The 17547-nt window shown below is 39.4% G+C and overlaps 2 protein-coding genes across 2 annotated transcripts in view; one reads left to right on the top strand and one right to left on the bottom strand.

Moving 5' to 3' along the window:
* Nucleotides 1-4588, bottom strand: part of LOC124790119 (xylosyltransferase oxt) — a 97842-nt gene extending 93254 nt beyond the window's left edge. The window contains exons 1-3 of the mRNA XM_047257692.1: nt 4244-4588; nt 3681-4101; nt 3318-3474 (exon numbers count right to left, since the gene is read on the bottom strand). Of these exons, the coding sequence (XP_047113648.1) occupies nt 3318-3474; nt 3681-4101; nt 4244-4429 (764 nt within the window). The 5' untranslated portion in view covers nt 4430-4588. The remainder of the gene's footprint in view (nt 1-3317; nt 3475-3680; nt 4102-4243) is intronic.
* LOC124790120 (protein ecdysoneless) overlaps nt 4452-17547 on the top strand; it is an 86531-nt gene continuing 73435 nt past the window's right edge. The window contains exon 1 of the mRNA XM_047257693.1: nt 4452-4869. Coding sequence (XP_047113649.1) covers nt 4635-4869 — 235 coding nt within the window. The 5' untranslated portion in view covers nt 4452-4634. The remainder of the gene's footprint in view (nt 4870-17547) is intronic.

Below are 17547 nucleotides of genomic sequence, written 5' to 3'. Positions count from 1 at the left end.
TGCATATCTCTGCAGCCATCATTCACCCGTCACCTATGGCCCATGGTGCACCACAGTTGCAACAGCACTGGTTTTGGATAGTGCCATTTTGCAATGCACGGTACGCTTTAACCACAGCAACATTCAAACAGTTTACAAACTTAGCCACTTCAGAAATGATTTCAACCTTGGCCCTTTTGGATGTCAGATGAATCACTCCATTTCTGCCATACAACAATGACTGTACTGCTATTTGTTGAAAACTGACATTCTGAGCACATAACTACGCACGAAATATATGTTGACTCTTACAGAGAAGATAATAGCAACCAGCCACTTTAACCAACAGTTTCATCATCAGACTTCTAGTTCACATTAAGATGCATTTCAAATTAGCTTTCACTTTTTGTTTTCTGAAACGGTGAAATTTCCTTGCAGTGGTGGTGCCCTACAACCAAAACAAGATGTAAGAAAATGTTTTTTTAATTGTAATTGTGCCTCACAATGATTGTAATGATGTAAACAAATTATTAAAGTGAAGATGTTTTGGTTATTTACACTGAAAAATCCACACCATTACGTTTCAGTGCTGACTGCTTATTGTCTTACATCTTATTTTGGTTGTAGGGCACCACCACCTCGAGGAAATTTCACCATTTCGGAAAACAAAATGTGAAAGCTAATGGAAAATGTATCTTAACATGAATGAGACCTCTGAAGATGAAACTTTCGGTTCGAAACTGGTAATGGCACTATTTATATAAATAAATAGCACTGTAAAAAGTGGCTGGTTGTTGTTATCTTCTCTGTAAAAGTCAACCTATATAATGACTGCACTGTTTTCCATGCCCCCCACCAGCCCCTCCAAACAGCTTTATATACCCTCCACTACTAGTGCTGCCATATGCCGTCTGTGAGTGGGTTTTGCACATTGAACATAGGGGGTGGTTATATTAATGTGACTGGACAATATGGAATAATAATAATAATAATAATAATAATAATAATGGCAATGGTAATAATAATAATAATAATAATAATAATAATAAATAATAATAATAATAGTGTGAAACATAAGAATTTCTAGGTGCATAAAGTAGATATCTTCTGATACAGCAAGTTCTGGGAAACGGAAATTTAAGGAGACAGCATAAGCTAAGAATATTGGGAAATGAGGAAGATGCAGGTGGAAAGAAGGATGTAAATGGGTAATAAGTGTGTAAAGGGTCAATAGTAATCATTACTGTTGCTTCAGTAGATATGTCAGTAACTATCTTTCGAAACTGGTGACATAATTAAGTTCTCTAACATAATGGGGGAGATGGTTCCAGAGTTGGGTTCCTGCTACTGAGAAGGACTTTGGGAAAGTGCTTGAGCAATGGAGTGGGACAGAAAGAATTTTGCTCTGATGGGAATGGGCTTTTCTGCCATGCTGTTCAGACAAGAGTGTTAAGATTGAGGAGAGATACGAGAGACAGTGTATGTGGATAAGAAAGTGGAGGAGACAACTATGGAAACTCTTGTCTGCACACATCCTGGATAGCTGTGCATATGATGGTGAAATATAATTAAAGAGTGAAATGTGACAGGTATATCGAACACAGGTATTCATAACCAGTTCCACGTGCTGTGAATTTTCCTGGGAAAAACCTTGTAGAATAACATCACTGTAGTCAACAATTGAAAATACAGGTGTTTGTGCAAGTTTCTTTTTCAAATCAAAACAGAAGAGATATTTTTTTAATTTTTGTAGGGTATGGAGGCATGTATAAAATGGAGACTGTCAATGGCAAGGAAAGCGTTTCTGAAGAACAGAAATTTGTTAACATCGAGTATAGATTTAAGTGTCAGGAAGTTGTTTCTGAAAGTATTTGTATGGAGTGTAGCCATGTATGGAAGTAAAACATGGACGATAAATAGTTTGGACAAGAAGAGAATAGAAGCTTTCGAAATGTGGTGCTACAGAAGAATGCTGAAGATTAGATGGGTAGATCACATAACTAATGAGGAGGTATTGAATAGAATTGGGGAGAAGAGGATTTTGTGGCACAACTTGACAAGAAGAAGGGACCGGTTGGTAGGACATGTTCTGAGGTGTCAAAGGATCACAAATTTAGCATTGGAGGGCAGCGTGGAGGGTAAAAATCATAAGAGGGAGACCAAGAGATGAATACCCTAAACAGATTCAGAAGGATGTAGGTTGCAGTAGGTACTGGGAGATGAAGAAGCTTGCACAGGATAGAGTAGCATGGAGAGCTGCATCAAATGAGTCTCAGGACTGAAGACCACAACAACAACAAGAACATGGAGGGATGCCCATGCCTTCTTGCACATTTCAGTTACAAGCTCAGCCTAATTTAGACTTTCATCTAGTATTACTCCTAGCCTCTTTGGCAAAGGAGAGAAGTTGATGTTAATTCCATTTAGGATTAAAGATGGTATGGATGCATGACATTTCAGGCTAATGAGCCTAGAATGACTAACCAACTGCACTGCTTGGGTTTTGGCTGGATTGAGCTTTAACCCTATATTCTGTACTCATTTTTATAGTGCATGCAAGTCAGTATTGAGGTTTAGCTGTCTTCAGGTTAACTGCACTTAGATACAACTGAAGGACATCAGCATATACGTGGTATTTGAAGTAGAGCAAACTGAAATACAACGAAAAGGCTATAGGACCTAATATCGAACCCAGGGGCACACCTGATACTACCTGCCTCCATTGTGACTTTATGGTGCCACACACAATGCATTTCTGGCAAGATATCAGATATGAGCAAAACCAGTGCACTGCACTTGGTGACAAATTTAGGCTGTGAAGTTTGGCAAGTAAATTGTGAATGTCAGTGTCAAAGGCTTTGCTGAAGTCTAAGCAGCAGAGGGCCTCTTGTGCACCACGGCAAGCTTCAGGCCATCCGTTACCTTCATTATGGCAGGTGTTGTGCTGTGACATTTACGGAGACCTGATTGGTATTCGTCTAGTAGGTTTTTGTAGTTAAGCAGTTTGCTATCTAGTTATGGACTCTATATTCTAAGGCATTGGACAATGCCACAAGAAGGCAAACAGCTCAGTAATCAGATGGTGGTGTGGTAACGTCCTTTTTAGATGGTGGCTTAACTAGCCCCTTTCTCCAGGCCATCTCAACATTCTCTATGTTACCCATTAATTATTTCTGCAAGTTATTCTAGTGGTTGAATTTGTATGATGCAGCTAGTTTGTGTTTGTTTCTTTTGCAAAATTTTCTTATCTATACATTATGCAAGATCAATGCTTTTATTACTAATCCCATAAGAGTACCAGCTTGACATAAAAATGTTGTATAATAAAAAATACTCACGAGTACTGTACACCAGCATAGGGAAAGCCAGACTGAAGGCACATATTGATGCAGTACTGTGGAGAATTTGTTGTTTTAAAATTTGCATAATATCCAGATAGCAGCCGAAATGTTTTTTCATCACGGTAACATCCAAGGGATTTTCCAGCAGTAAAACCTAAATAATAATGCTTGTTTTAACATGTCTTAATATGATGTACCGCTACTAAAACTTTAATTAAACCAAGATAACACACTGTGCATATTTACGTCCAGAGTAGACCTAAATGATAACGACAATCTACGTTCATCACATCCTACAACAAATAATATATAGTTTTGTTAGAACCGGATGTACAGCAGGTTTCTAAACAAGAAACTCACCTTGTGATGGGCAAGAACTAGAAAGACGTTCTGGGTACAGCTGCCCCTGCTGTATAAGGCACGTAATGTTCACTAGTTGCTGCTTACATCGTTGTGTCTTAGCTCGGTGAACTGCTGATATTGCTTCTTTGGTTGTTATATCACAAACAGGTACAAAATCTAATTCTTCCAGTCTTAAGCTACTCCGATTTCCCCATTGAATTACCCTATTCCTACTGTGTGAATGCTGAGGCACTTTTTCTGCTGCAACTGCAGGGTTTCTGCTATCTGCTACGTCATATTTATCCGGAGGAACTTTATGTTTGTTGTAAAGGCCATTCACAGGGTTGCTATTGCTTGGGCTGTCCTCATCATCTACAACTAAGTAATTTTCCTTGAATCTCCTTGATGAAACTGCACCATTAGGATCTTCATGTAATACCTGACATTACAAACATAGGTATCAATTTAATTTAGGAGTCATTATTCGATAATGTTTTTAAATTATCGCTAGTTTCCATAAAAGAGAAGTATGAAGATCTTACTAAATTTTTAAAGTAAGGATTATGAGCTATAGTACCAACCTCTATGTTTACCCTCCCTTTTCCTGATACACCTCTTTGATCTTGAAGTTTTTCACTGACATCATTATCACCAGGAAAAAACTTATACGCGAGGAAGACTTGGATGCCTAGAATAATAGTACCTGCTACGAAAAATATACGGTACCTACGAACCCATCTACTGTCAAGGACTTTCGCAGAAGCCATGTTTGTGACATTACTACGATCACTTGATAACTAACACTACGCCTACTTTTCCGCAAAACAGCTTTTGGGAATCTGCTTGAAAAAGTACACATGAATTTTGGCATATCATTTCCAATTCCAAATTGTGGATCAGCGCTACATCACTCCCAGTCACATGAACTGAACATCGATCCGGATACAGTGCGAGACAGGCTTTTGTTTAGTTATGGCAGGAGTGCTTGAAACTGTGAGAGAAGAAGATTATGTGGAGTATTATTTGTTTTCAAATGAACTGGAAGAAAACTTCACGAATGAAGAAAGCCGACTAGCAGCATTAGGCGACTGCGTTGCCAGAGTGCAGTCAGTAATAGATAAATATACTCAACAGTATATTTGGCATAAAGATCCTTTCAACGTGCGATTCAGGAGCGAATCGTCAAAGTTTGAAAATGACGCCAAAGGTATATTGTGTGATTTTTGCGTGTATTAGTTATAGTGACGGGAGACATTCGATTCTGAACGTTCAGCATCAGGTGTTTTAGGAGTATAACAAAGTGGACACGCCCAGTGGCTGCCAAAAATCATTTAGAAAAAATACATTGTTGTTGAAGTAAGACATTGATTTGATCGCAAACAGTTGGAACAGACGTAGAAGTTGGTCAGATGTTTTGAAGCGCGTTGCGTTTTACATGTCATTTGTGAAAAATCACGCGAACGCCGAATATTCAGCATGTAGAAGCATCGTTGTACACCTGAGTTCAGAACGCTCCGCTGCATATGTTCAGCATTGACGATAAAGAACATTTAGTGTCTCAAGTTACCCTGGTAGGCCTAACTTTAGCACTACGCATACTACATTGACATTGCATCTGTCATCATATATTTTGCTGTTAGAATTCGTTTATATCTTTACTGTGTCTTTCGCTTATTGAAAACCATCTAAATTTTTAGCTCTTTACTACTGTTGTCATTTGCTTTCTTGGTTAATGATGTATTTATGTATGTGGTCCACTTATAAACTATATCTCTTGTATTTACTCATACAACTTCCTACAAACCCATTGTGCCACAGTTGAAACGTAATTAAATCACTCTTGGGTGTTGGACTGTACATAAAATCAGCCCAAGATTTTATAAACAAGTCCTAAGCAAGATGGAAAGCAATTAACTCATGGTTGGATGCTTTTATTGACCTGCTCATATAGTGCAGTGTCCTAGCTTACAAGACAGGACAGTGAACTAGACTAGGATTGAATTTACACTGTAGATTAACAACTGTGAGCTTATACATTGTCCAGCCTAAGTTTGCTTTTAGTTGGCTGACCATGATTATTTAGGCACGTACTGGGTAGATCTGCAAACTCCACCTCAGATAATACATTAACACGCAGAATGTAGTTTACACAATTCTCAGTGAAGATAGCACACGACTTCTCTCTCTTTGGTTACCTTGATGACTTTGTTGTTGGGAAGGGCATTTGGCCAGAAAGTTTAATAATAAAACATCATTTGCCAAATCCTGAAACACCAGCCTGTACTAGATAGGATTCCTACACCAATTCACTCATTCGTCTTCATAATTCATCTCCTTGGCAGATTCACTTCTGCAACTGTGTGTGTCCAGAGGTACAAAGAACATAGAAAAAAGAACATTAGCAGTAGCTTCGTTTTTATAAAAAAAAAAATTACATAGCCTACATTGAGTATAATTCCCGGTTTCTGGAGGGACAGAGATATTAATCGTTTATTATTTCATGCAGATGTTTTCTTATGTGTAGCTTCTTGGTAGAACTTTATATATAGACAAGATAAAACTAAGGAGGCCTATGGTAAACTACCAATTTTTTTCTAACTACAGATTTCTTTTCTATGCATTTTACTCTGTGTTGAGTTTATTGAATGAAGTGCATCCATCAATTGCAAGATAATTCTCAATTAATTTGCTTCATGTTAAGATGATTTCTTGGATTGTAATCATGCATGCCTTTAACTGAGCCGTTCCATGTGTTTTCCAGTGCATAATTGTCGCAAATTTATATGCTGAGTAGCAGGCTGTTAAGTTTTCTGCATTTATTTCTGTAAGATTATCTTGGAGCTAGATTTTCAATACACCTAATAGTGTGTTCTGAAACTTCACTAATCTATACATGTAGGCTACTGCGTTTTGCCACACTGTGATAAGTGAAGGTTGACTAGCTCATAGTAAACTGTTAACTGAGTGTATGTATTAATCTATACATGTAGGCTACTGCATTTTGCCACACTGTGATAAGTGAAGGTTGACTAGCTCATACTAAACTGTTAACTGAGTGTATGTATTTACTCCTCTAGATGTATTTCTCATTTAAATACGCTATTGCTTCTTGTAGAGTATACTTTGTTGATTGTTTACCAAGCACGCAAGAATATGTGATTCCCTATTTCTTTAAGAACTGAATCACCTAGTTTGACAGGTGTCATTAGTATGTTCAATTTTCTTTATGTGTATGCTGTCTTATTTGCATTTGCAAATGAATTGTTCTCACTAAAATATTTGTTAGACTCCCAAAAATTTGCCGGGGCTCTTGCTTGCAGTTGTTCTACAAGGTTGCTGGTGTTGGCCGCATACATTACTGCAGTCTCACCAGTTGCTTAAGGCGTCTACGTTTACATATATACTCTGCAAACCACAGTACAATGCATAGCAGATGGTATATAATACCAGTTTATCAGTTTCTTTTCCTATTACAGATGCATATTGAGTGAGGGAAAACTGACCGTCTCTATGTTTATGTTCATGCCCTAATATCTGTTATACCTTACTTTACATGTTATATACATATTAGATGCAATGGCAACACTCTCTTCTTTAAATAAGCGTACATGTTCTCCAAATTTACCCAACATGTCTTGGGAGAGCTATGTTGTCTTTCTTTCAAGTATTCCCATTCAACTTCCCAAGCATTTCTGTTACACATTTGTATGGGCTATGAATGACCAGTTATGATCCTAACAGCATGCCACTGAATTTATTCAATGTTGATTTTGATACCTACATGATAGGGACTTTGAACAGTAGACCAATACTCTAGAATTGGTTACACTAGCATCTTAGTATGGGATCTCCCTTGCAGAAGAATTCTTTTAAACACATAATGAAAGTAAGGATCCCAAAATTTATCTTAGAGCTTCACCATACTTCACTAGTGTTGTTTGTTTATGCTTACATCCAAACACTTTCCTAATTTCCAACAAATGATTATTATGTCATTTGCTTTGTCTCGAAACTGTAACAGTTTAGTTTGTGTAGAAGTACGTTGGGACATACATAATCAGGTATTTTTGAAAGATCAAGAACAACTCTACAGACTCTTCGTTGCTCATCTAATGCCTTAATTACACTAGCTACAAAATCAGCTGTTGCTGTGGTCATAGAGAGTTAGTTGTACCTACCTATAATAGACAATGCTATTAATTCTTGACATAATGATGTAGTGTGAGACATCATACATGTGCACACATAAAGAGAACAGTACAACGGAAAACCAGCCAGTGTTGCAAAGCTCACTTTTATCATTTGCTTGCTGACCAGTCTCGGTCCAGGATCCATTTTCAAATCATCCAGATAAAACGGTATTTCCCAAAATACAAGAGCCATGTCAAGATAAGTACAAATGTATTGTTGTTGTTGTTGTCTTCAGTCCTGAGACTGGTTTCGTGCAGCTCTCCATGTTACTCTATCCTGTGCAAGCTTCTTCATCTCCCAGTATGTACTGCAGCCTACATCCTTCTGAATCTGTTTAGTGTATTCATCTCTTGGTCTCCCTCTACGATTTTTACCCTCCATGCTGCCCTCCAATACTAAATTGGTGATCCCTTGATGCCTCAGAACATGTCCTACCAACCGATCCCTTCTTCTAGTTAAGTTGTGCCATAAATTTCTCTTCTCCCCAATTCTAATTAATACCTTCTCATTAGTTATGTGATCTACCCATCTAATCTTCAGCATTCTTCTGTAGCACTACATTTCAAAGGCTTCTATTCTCTTCTTGTCCAAACTATTTATCGTCCATGATTCACTTCCATACATGGCTACACTCCATACAAATACTTTCAGAAACGACTTCCTGACGTTTAAATCTATACTCGATGTTAGCAAATTTTTCTTCTTTAGAAACGCTTTTCTTGCTGTTACCAGTCTACATTTTATATCCTCTCTACTTCGACCATCATCAGTTACTTTGCTCCCCAAATAGCAAAACTCCTTTACTACTTTAAGTGTCTCATTTTCTAATCTAATTTCCTCAGCATCGCCCGACTTAATTCGACTACATTCCATTATCCTCGTTTTGCTTTTGTTGATGTTCATCTTATATCCTCCCTTCAAGACACTGTCCATTCCGTTCAACTGCCCTTCCAAGTCCTTTGCTGTCTCTGACAGAATTACAATGTCATCGGTGAACCTCAAAGTTTTTATTTCTTCTCCATGGATTTTAATACCTACTCCGAATTTTTCTTTTGTTTCCTTTACTGCTTGCTCAATATACAGATTGAATAACATCGGGGAGAGGCTACAACCCTGTCTCACTCCCTTCCCAACCACTGCTTCCCTTTCATGTCCCTCGACTCTTATAACTGCCATCTGGTTTCTGTACAAATTGTAAATAGCCTTTCGCTCCCTGTATTTTACCCCTGCCACCTTCAGAATTTGAAAGAGATTATTCCAGTCAACATTGTCAAAAGCTTTCTCCAAGTCTACAAATGCTAGAAACGTAGGCTTGCCTTTTCTTAATCTAGCTTCTAAGATAAGTCATAGGGTCAGTATTGCCTCACGTGTTCCCATATTTCTACGGAATCCAAACTGATCTTCCCCGAGATCGGATTCTACCAGTTTTTCCATTCGTGTGTACAGAATTCGCGTTAGTATTTTGCAGCCGTGACTTATTAAACTGATAGTTGAGTAATTTTCACATCTGTCAACGCCTGCTTTCTTTGGGATTGGAATTATTATATTCTTCTTGAAGTCTGAGGGTATTTAACCTGTCTGATACATCTTAGTAACCAGATGGTAGAGTTTTGTCAGGGCTGGCTCTTCCAAGGCTTAGTTCTAATGGAATGTTGTCTACTCCCGGGGCCTTGTTTCGACTTAGGTCTTTCAGTGCTCTATCAAATTCTTCATGCAGTATCATATCTCCCATTTCATCTACATCCTCTTCCATTTCCATAATATTGTCCTCAAGAATATAGCCCTTGTATAGTCCCTCTATATACTCCTTCCACCTTTCTCCTTTCCCTTCTTTGCTTAGAACTGGGTTTCCATCTGAGCCCTTGATATTCATACAAGTGGTTCTCTTTTCTCCAAAGGTCTCTAATTTTCCTGTAGGCAGTATCTATCTTACCCCTAGTGAGGTAAGCCTCTACATCCTTACATTTGTCCTCGAGCCATGCCTGCTTAGCCATTTTGCACTTCCTGTCAATCTCATTTTTGAGACGTTTGTATTCCTTTTTGCCTGCTTCATTTACTGCATGTTTATATTTTCTCCTTTCATCAATTAAATTCAGTATTTCTTCTGTCACCCAAGGATTTCTACTAGCCCTGGTCTTTTCACCTACTTGATCAATTGTTCCTTTATGCTCTTCCTGAAACTCTCTACAACCTCTGGTTCTTTCAGTTTATCCAGGTCCCATCTCCTTAAATTCCCACCTTTTTGCAGTTTCTTCAGTTTTAATCTACAGTTCATAACCAATAGATTGTGGTCAGAGTCCACATCTGCCCCTGGAAATGTCTTACAATTTAAAACCTGGTTCCTAAATGTCTGTCTTACCATTATATAATCTGTCTGAAACCCGTCAGTATCTCCAGGCTTCTTCCATGTATACAACCTCCTTTTATGATTCTTGAACCAAGTGTTAGCTATGATTAAGTTGTGCTCTGTGCAAAATTCTACCAGGCGGCTTCCTCTTTCATTTCTTCCCCCCCCAATCCATATTCACCTACTACGTTTCCTTCTCTTCCTTTTCCCACTATCAAATTCCAGTCACCAATGACTATTAAATTTTTGTCTCCCTTCACTATCTGAATAATTTCTTTTATCTCATCATACATTTCTTCAATTTCTTCGCCATTTGCAGAGCTAGTTGGCATATAGACTTGTACTACTGTTGTAGGCGTGGGCTTCGTGTCTATCTTGGCCACAATAATGCGTTCACTATGTTGTTTGTAGTAGCTTACCCGAACTCCTATTTTTTTTATTCATTATTAATCCTACTCATGCATTACCCCTATTTGATTTTGTATTTATAACACTGTATTCACCTGACCAAAAGTCTTGTTCCTCCTGACACCGAACTTCACTAATTCCCACTATATCTAACCTTAACCTATCCATTTCCCTTTTTAAATTTTCTAATCTACCTGCCCGATTAAGGGATCTGACATTCCACACTCCGATCCATAGAACACCAGTTTTCTTTCTCCTGATAACGATGTCCTCCTGAGTAGTCCCCGCCCGGAGATCCGAATGGGGGACTATTTTACCCAAGAGGACGCCATCATCATTTATCCATACAGTAAAGCTGCATGCCCTCGGGAAAAATTACGGCCCTAGCTTCCCCTTGCTTTCAGCCGTTCGCAGTACCAGCACAGCAAGGCCGTTTTGGTTAATGTTACAAGGCCAGATCAGTCAATCATCCAGACTGTTGCCCCTGCAACTACTGAAAAGGCTGCTGCCCCTTTTCAGGAACCATACGTTTGTGTGGCCTCTCAACAGATACCCTCCGTTGTGGTTGCACCTACGGTACGGCTATCTGTGTCACTGAGGCACGCAAGCCGCCCCACCAACGGCAAGGTCTATGGTTCATGGGGGGGACATATGTATTATGAAGTGCAAATAAACAGTTACAGTGCGTACAGGGTCATCAGTATATATGGTTCTTGTACTTTGGAAAATACTATTTTGTCTATCTGGATGATTTGAAAATGGATTCCGGCCTGAAACTATTCACCAAGTAAATTTTAAAAAATGAAATTTGCTGCTTTGCCTAGTTTTCCATTGTACTGATTAAAAGAAGTTGCTGACCTGTAATTGTTCCAGCATGCTGGAAGTTCGTCATAAGAGAATAGATCAGTGATAATACTTGTTTTGCAGCTGCATTATTTTTTAGAATTTGGGTCATGGCATGAGACTGATCAGGTCTAGGGGTTACTGTTTGGGTGTCAGTTGGTGAAGTCAGCAAATACAGGTATGAAATCTTAATTGTAGTGACTTACTGAGCTGTAGTGTGGCTCGAAGTCTGTCTTACAGCTTGGTTGTGAGTTAGTAAAGCTGGCAAATGTGTCACCATTGGAGTAACTATGGCCTGTATTTCTTGTTATGTTGTTTGTTATGGCTCTCATTGGATTACAGTGAGTTGTTTATATCTGTCATTTTAAGGATGTTTTTAGTCAAAGCTGATAATCAGTGTCAGTGGCTTCAGTTAACCCGTGGGAAGGAATGGAGAGAGATGAGACGAGCGCTTAAGGCACTTGGGATGTTTTATCTGAACCCACTGTTACCAGATCTTGGCTGCGTCTTGTGACATAATAATCTTGAGATTTGTGACATGGGCAAACAGAAAGAGAACAGAAAATTGGCAATCTTTTTGCATCTATATTGTTTTTTTGGAATGAGGATTGTGGTGACAGATTGATCTGTAGTATAGCCCTAGCTCAAGGCTAGCAGATAAAAATTCACTTCACACCTTACTGCACATTAACAATGTAGGTGTAGACCAGATATGGCTTGAATTCAAAGCAATAGTATTGACAGCAATTGAGAGATCTATGCCAAATAAATTAACAAACAACAGAGCTGATCCTTCTTGGTACACAAAATGGGACAGAACACTGTTGCAGAAACAATGAAAAAAAGCATGCAAAATTTAAATGAACGCAAAATCTCCAAGAGTGGCAATCTTTTACAGAAGCTAGAAATTTAGTGCGAAATGCATATAATAGTTTCTAAGTGAAATTTGTCTTGAAACCTGGCAGAAAATCGAAAGAGATTCCTGGTTTAAATGGCTCTGAGCACTATGGGACTTAACATCTATGGTCATCAGTCCCCTGGAACTTAGAAGTACTTAAACCTAACTAGCCTAAGGACATCACACAACACACAGTCATCACGAGGCAGAGAAAATCCCTGACCCCGGCGGGAATCGAACCCCGGCGTGGGAAGCGAGAACGCTACCGCACGACCACAAGCTGCGGACAGAGATTCCTGGTCCTATGTAAAGTATGTTAGCAGCACAACGCAATCAATGCCTTCTTTGTGTGGTAGCAATGGAAATACTATTGAGGACAGTGCTACCACAGCAGAGTTACTAAAAACAGCCTTCCAAAACTTCTTTCACCAAAAAAGACGAAGTAAATATTCCAAAACTCGAATCAAGGACAGCTGCCAGCACAAGTAACTTATAAGTAGGCCTAGATATCCTCGGAGTAGCGAAGCAACTTAAACCACTCAAAAAAAGAAAGTCTTCTGGCCTAAACTATATACCAGTTAGGTTCCTTTCAGAGTATGCTGATGCAGCAGCTCTGTACTTAACAATCATATATGACCAACTGCTTGACGAAAGATCCATACCCAAAGACTGGGAAGTTGCGTAGATCACCAGTATTCAAGAAAGGTAGTAGGAGTAATCCACTAAATTAAAGGCTCATATCATTAACGTCGTGGTTCATGGTGTGGGTTCCTGTAGTCATGTCCTAGTTCATGAACCACGGGCAACGTATGAGTGCCCAAGTAAGTGGTCCCGACAGTCGGGATACCAGTTACATTGGAATAAGGCAGGGCATCTCGGACATATTCTGAGACGTGGTCACCTTTGTGCTCATACGGCAAAGACTACCAAATCCACCGGTTAATCCCTCAACCATTAGGGGTAATACCCAATGGGACTCAGGGCAAGTAAGGCTAGCAACCTGCTTCCCTGGTACTTTAAATATGATGCTGGCAACAATCAGAGCAAAATGCCTCGGACCTTTGGAGGTGACGGAGTCCCATCTCTAACTGACAAACGAGGGACTCCTAAGGTACGACTTGGCAAACAAATGGTAATGAGATGGGGAGCTATTAATATCAATGGGGGCTACTCTGGGAAGAAGGTAGAGCTGGCAGAGGCTGCAAGTAAGATGGGGCTGGACGTTTTAGCTGTTAGTGACATTCGGGTAAGGGGTGAAAAAGAAGAGGAAGTGGGAGAATACAAGGTCTACCTGTCAGCAGTCAAAGCAGGAATAGCACAGTGGGGCGTAGGGCTTTACATCAGGAAAGAAATGGAACCCAGCATAGTTGCAATAAGGTATGTAAACGAACGACTGATGTGGATAGATTTGACAGTGTCTAGCAAGAAAATTAGGGTTGTGTCAGTATATTCGCATTGTGAAGGGACAGATAGTTTTTATGAGGCACTCAGTGATGTAGTTGTTAGAGTAAAGGACAAGGACAGTGTTCTGCTCATGGGTGATTTTAACGCCAGGATTGGAAATCGAACAGAAGGGTATGAAAAGGTTATGGGTAAATTTGGAGAGGATATGGAGGCCAACAGGAACGGGAAACAACTCTTGGATTTCTGTGCCAGTATGGGCTTAGTAATCACAAACTCCTTTTTTAAACATAAGAACATTCACCGGTATACTTGGGAAGGCAGGGGAACCAGATCTGTCATTGACTATATAATAACAGATCAGGAATTCAGGAAGGCTGTGAGGGACACACGTGTATTCAGGGGATTCTTTGATGACACTGATCATTATTTAATCTGCAGTGAGATTGGGATTGTGAGGCCGAAAGTGCAGGTCAGGTCCATATGTAGGAGGATAAGGAAATGAGGTACAAGTACATACCAGTGATCTCAGAAAGGTACCAGTTAGTTGAATGTAGTCAATTACAGTCATTGGAAAAGGAATGGACAAGATACAGGGACACAGTACTAGAAGTGGCTAAAGAATGTCTTGGAAAAGTAGTGTGTAAAAGTAGGATGAAGCAAACAGCTTGGTGGAATGACACAGTCAAGGCAGCCTGTAAAAGGAAAAAGAAGGCGTATCAAAAATGGCTACATACTAGAACTCAGGTAGACAGAGAAAGTTATATTGAAGAAAGAAACAAAACCAAACAGATAATTGCAGCATCCAAGAAGAAATCTGGGGAAGACTTTGGAAACAGGTTGGAGACTATGGGTCAAGCTGCTGGAAAACCATTCTGGAGCGTAATTAGCAGTCTTCGAAAGGGAGGTAAGAAGGAAATGACAAGTATTTTGGACAGGTCAGGAAAACTGCTGGTGAATCCTGTGGATGCCTTGGGCAGATGGAGGGAATATTTTGAAGAGTTGCTCAATGTTGGTGAAAATACGATCAGTAATGTTTCAGATTTTGAGGTAGAATGGGATAGGAATGATGATGGAAATAGGATCACATTTGAGGAAGTGGAGAAAATGGTCAATAGATTGCAGTGCAATAAAGCAGCTGGGGTGGATGAAATTAAGTCGGAACTCATCAAATACAGTGGAATGTCAGGTCTTAAATGGCTACACAGGATAATTGAAATGGCCTGGGAGTCGGGACAGGTTCCATCAGACCAGACAAAAGCAGTAATCACACCAATCTTTAAACATGGAAACAGAAAAGATTGTAACAACTACAGAGGTATCTCTTTAATCAGCGTTGTGGGTAAAATCTTCTCAGGTATTGTTGAAAGGAAAGTGCGAGTATTAGTTGAGGACCAATTGGATGAAAATCAGTGTGGGTTTAGGCCTCTTAGAGGTTGTCAGGACCAGATCTTTAGCTTACGACAAATAATGGAGAAGTGTTATGAGTGGAACAGGGAATTGTATCTATGCTTTATAGATCTAGAAAAGGCATGTGACCGGGTTCCTAGGAGGAAGTAATTGTCTGTTCTACGAGATTATGGAATAGGAGGCAAACATTTGCAAGAAATTAAAGGTCTTTACATGGATAGTCAGGCAGCAGTCAGAGTTGACAGTAAATTGAGCTCATGGTTCAGAGTAGTTTCAGGGGTAAGACAAGGCTGCAACCTGTCTCCACTGTTGTTCATATTATTTATAGATCATATGTTGAAAACAATAGACTGGCTGGGTGAGATTAAGATATGTGAACACAAAATAAGCAGTCTTGCATATGCGGATGACTTAGTTGTGATGGCAGATTGGATTGACAGTTTGCAAAGTAATATTCCAGAGCTAGATCAGAAATGTAAGGACTATGGTATGAAGATTAGCATCTCCAAAATGAAAGTAATGTCAGTGGGAAAGAAATATAAACGGATTGAGTGCCAAATAGGAGGAACAAAGTTAGAACAGGTGGACAGTTTCAAGTACTTAGGATGCATATTCTCACAGGATGGCAACATAGTGAAAGAACTGGAAGCGAGGTGTAGCAAAGCTAATGCAGTGAGTGCTCAGCTACGATCTACTCTCTTCCGCAAGAAGGAAGTCGGTACCAAGACTAAGTTATCTGTGCACCGTTCAATCTTTCGACCAACTTTGTTGTATGGGAGCGAAAGCTGGGTGGTTTCAGGTTACCTTATCAACAAGGTTGAGGTTACGGATATGAAAGTAGCTAGGATGATTGCAGGTACTAGTAGATGGGAACAATGGCAGGAGGGTGTCCACAATGAGGAAATCAAAGAAAAACTGGGAATGAACTCTATAGATGTAGCAGTCAGGGCGAACCGGTTTAGATGGTGGGGTCATGTTACACGCATGGGAGAAGCAAGGTTACCCAAGAGACTCATGGGTTCAGCAGTAGAGGGTAGGAGGAGTCGGGGCAGACCAAGGAGAAGGTAACTGGATTCGGTTAAGAATGATTTTGAAGTAATAGGCTTAACATCAGAAGAGGCACCAATGTTAGCACTGAATAGGGGATCATGGAGGAATTTTATAAGGGGGCTATGCTCCAGACTGAACGCTGAAAGGCATAATCAGTCTTAAATGATGATGATGATGATATCATTAACATCAATATGCGGCAGGATTTACGAACTTATATTGTGTTTGAACATTATGAATTACCTTGAAGAGAACGGTCTATTGACACACAGTCAACACAGAGTTAGAAAACATTGTTCTTGTGAAACACAACTAGTTCTTTACTCACGTGAAGTATTGAGTGCCGTTGACAAGGGATTTCAAATTGATTTCATATTTCTTATTTCCAGAAGGCTTTTGACACTTTACCACACAAGCGGCTTGCATTGAAATTGCCTGCTTACAGAATATCATCTTAGTTATGTGACTGGATTTGTGATTTCCTGTCAGAGAGACCTCAATTTGAATTAATTGATGGAAAGTCATCGAGTAAAACAGAAGTGATTTCTGGCGTCCCCAAGGTAGTGTTACAGGCACTCTGCTGTTCCTTATGTATGTAAATGATTTGGGAGACAGATTATGCTATTGTTTATCACTGAGTAAAGTCATGAGAAGATCAAAACAAATTGCAAAGTGATTTAGAAAAGATACCTGTATGGTGCAATAATTGGCAGTAGATCCTACATAATGAAAAGTGTGAGGTGATCCACATGAGTGCTAAAAGGAATTCGACAAACTTTGCTTAGCCTACACGATATATGTCAAATCTATAGGCCCTATATTCATTTAAATACCAAGGAACTACAATTATGAACAGCTTAAATTCGAAAGAACACACAGAAAATTATGTGGGGAAGGCACAACAAAGAGTGCGTTTAGTTGGCAGAACGCTTAGAAAATGCAAGAGATCTACTAAAGAGACTGCCTACACTACACTTGTCCGTCCTGTTTTGGAGTACTGTTGCGCGGTCTGGCATCCTTACTACAGGATTAATGGAGTACATCAAAGAATTTCAAAGAAGAGCAACATGTTTTGTATTATTACGACAGGGGGGAAAGAGTGTCAGGATTTGGGTTGGGCATCGTTAAAACAAAGGCATTTTTCACTGCGGTGGAATCTTTTCCTGAAATTTCAATCACCAACTTTCTCCTCCAAATGCAAAAATATTTTGTTGACGTTGACCTACATAGGGAGAAGTGTTCATTATAATAAAATAAGGGAAATCAGAATTTGCATGAAAAGCTATAGGTGTTCATTTTTTTCGCACTCTGTTCAAGATTGGAATAATAGGGAATTA

This window comes from Schistocerca piceifrons, chromosome 3 (assembly GCF_021461385.2).
Source record: "Schistocerca piceifrons isolate TAMUIC-IGC-003096 chromosome 3, iqSchPice1.1, whole genome shotgun sequence".
NCBI lineage: Eukaryota > Metazoa > Arthropoda > Insecta > Orthoptera > Acrididae > Schistocerca > Schistocerca piceifrons.
The sequence above is the reverse complement of the archived record's forward strand: the minus strand, read 5'-3'. Positions and strand labels throughout refer to the sequence as shown.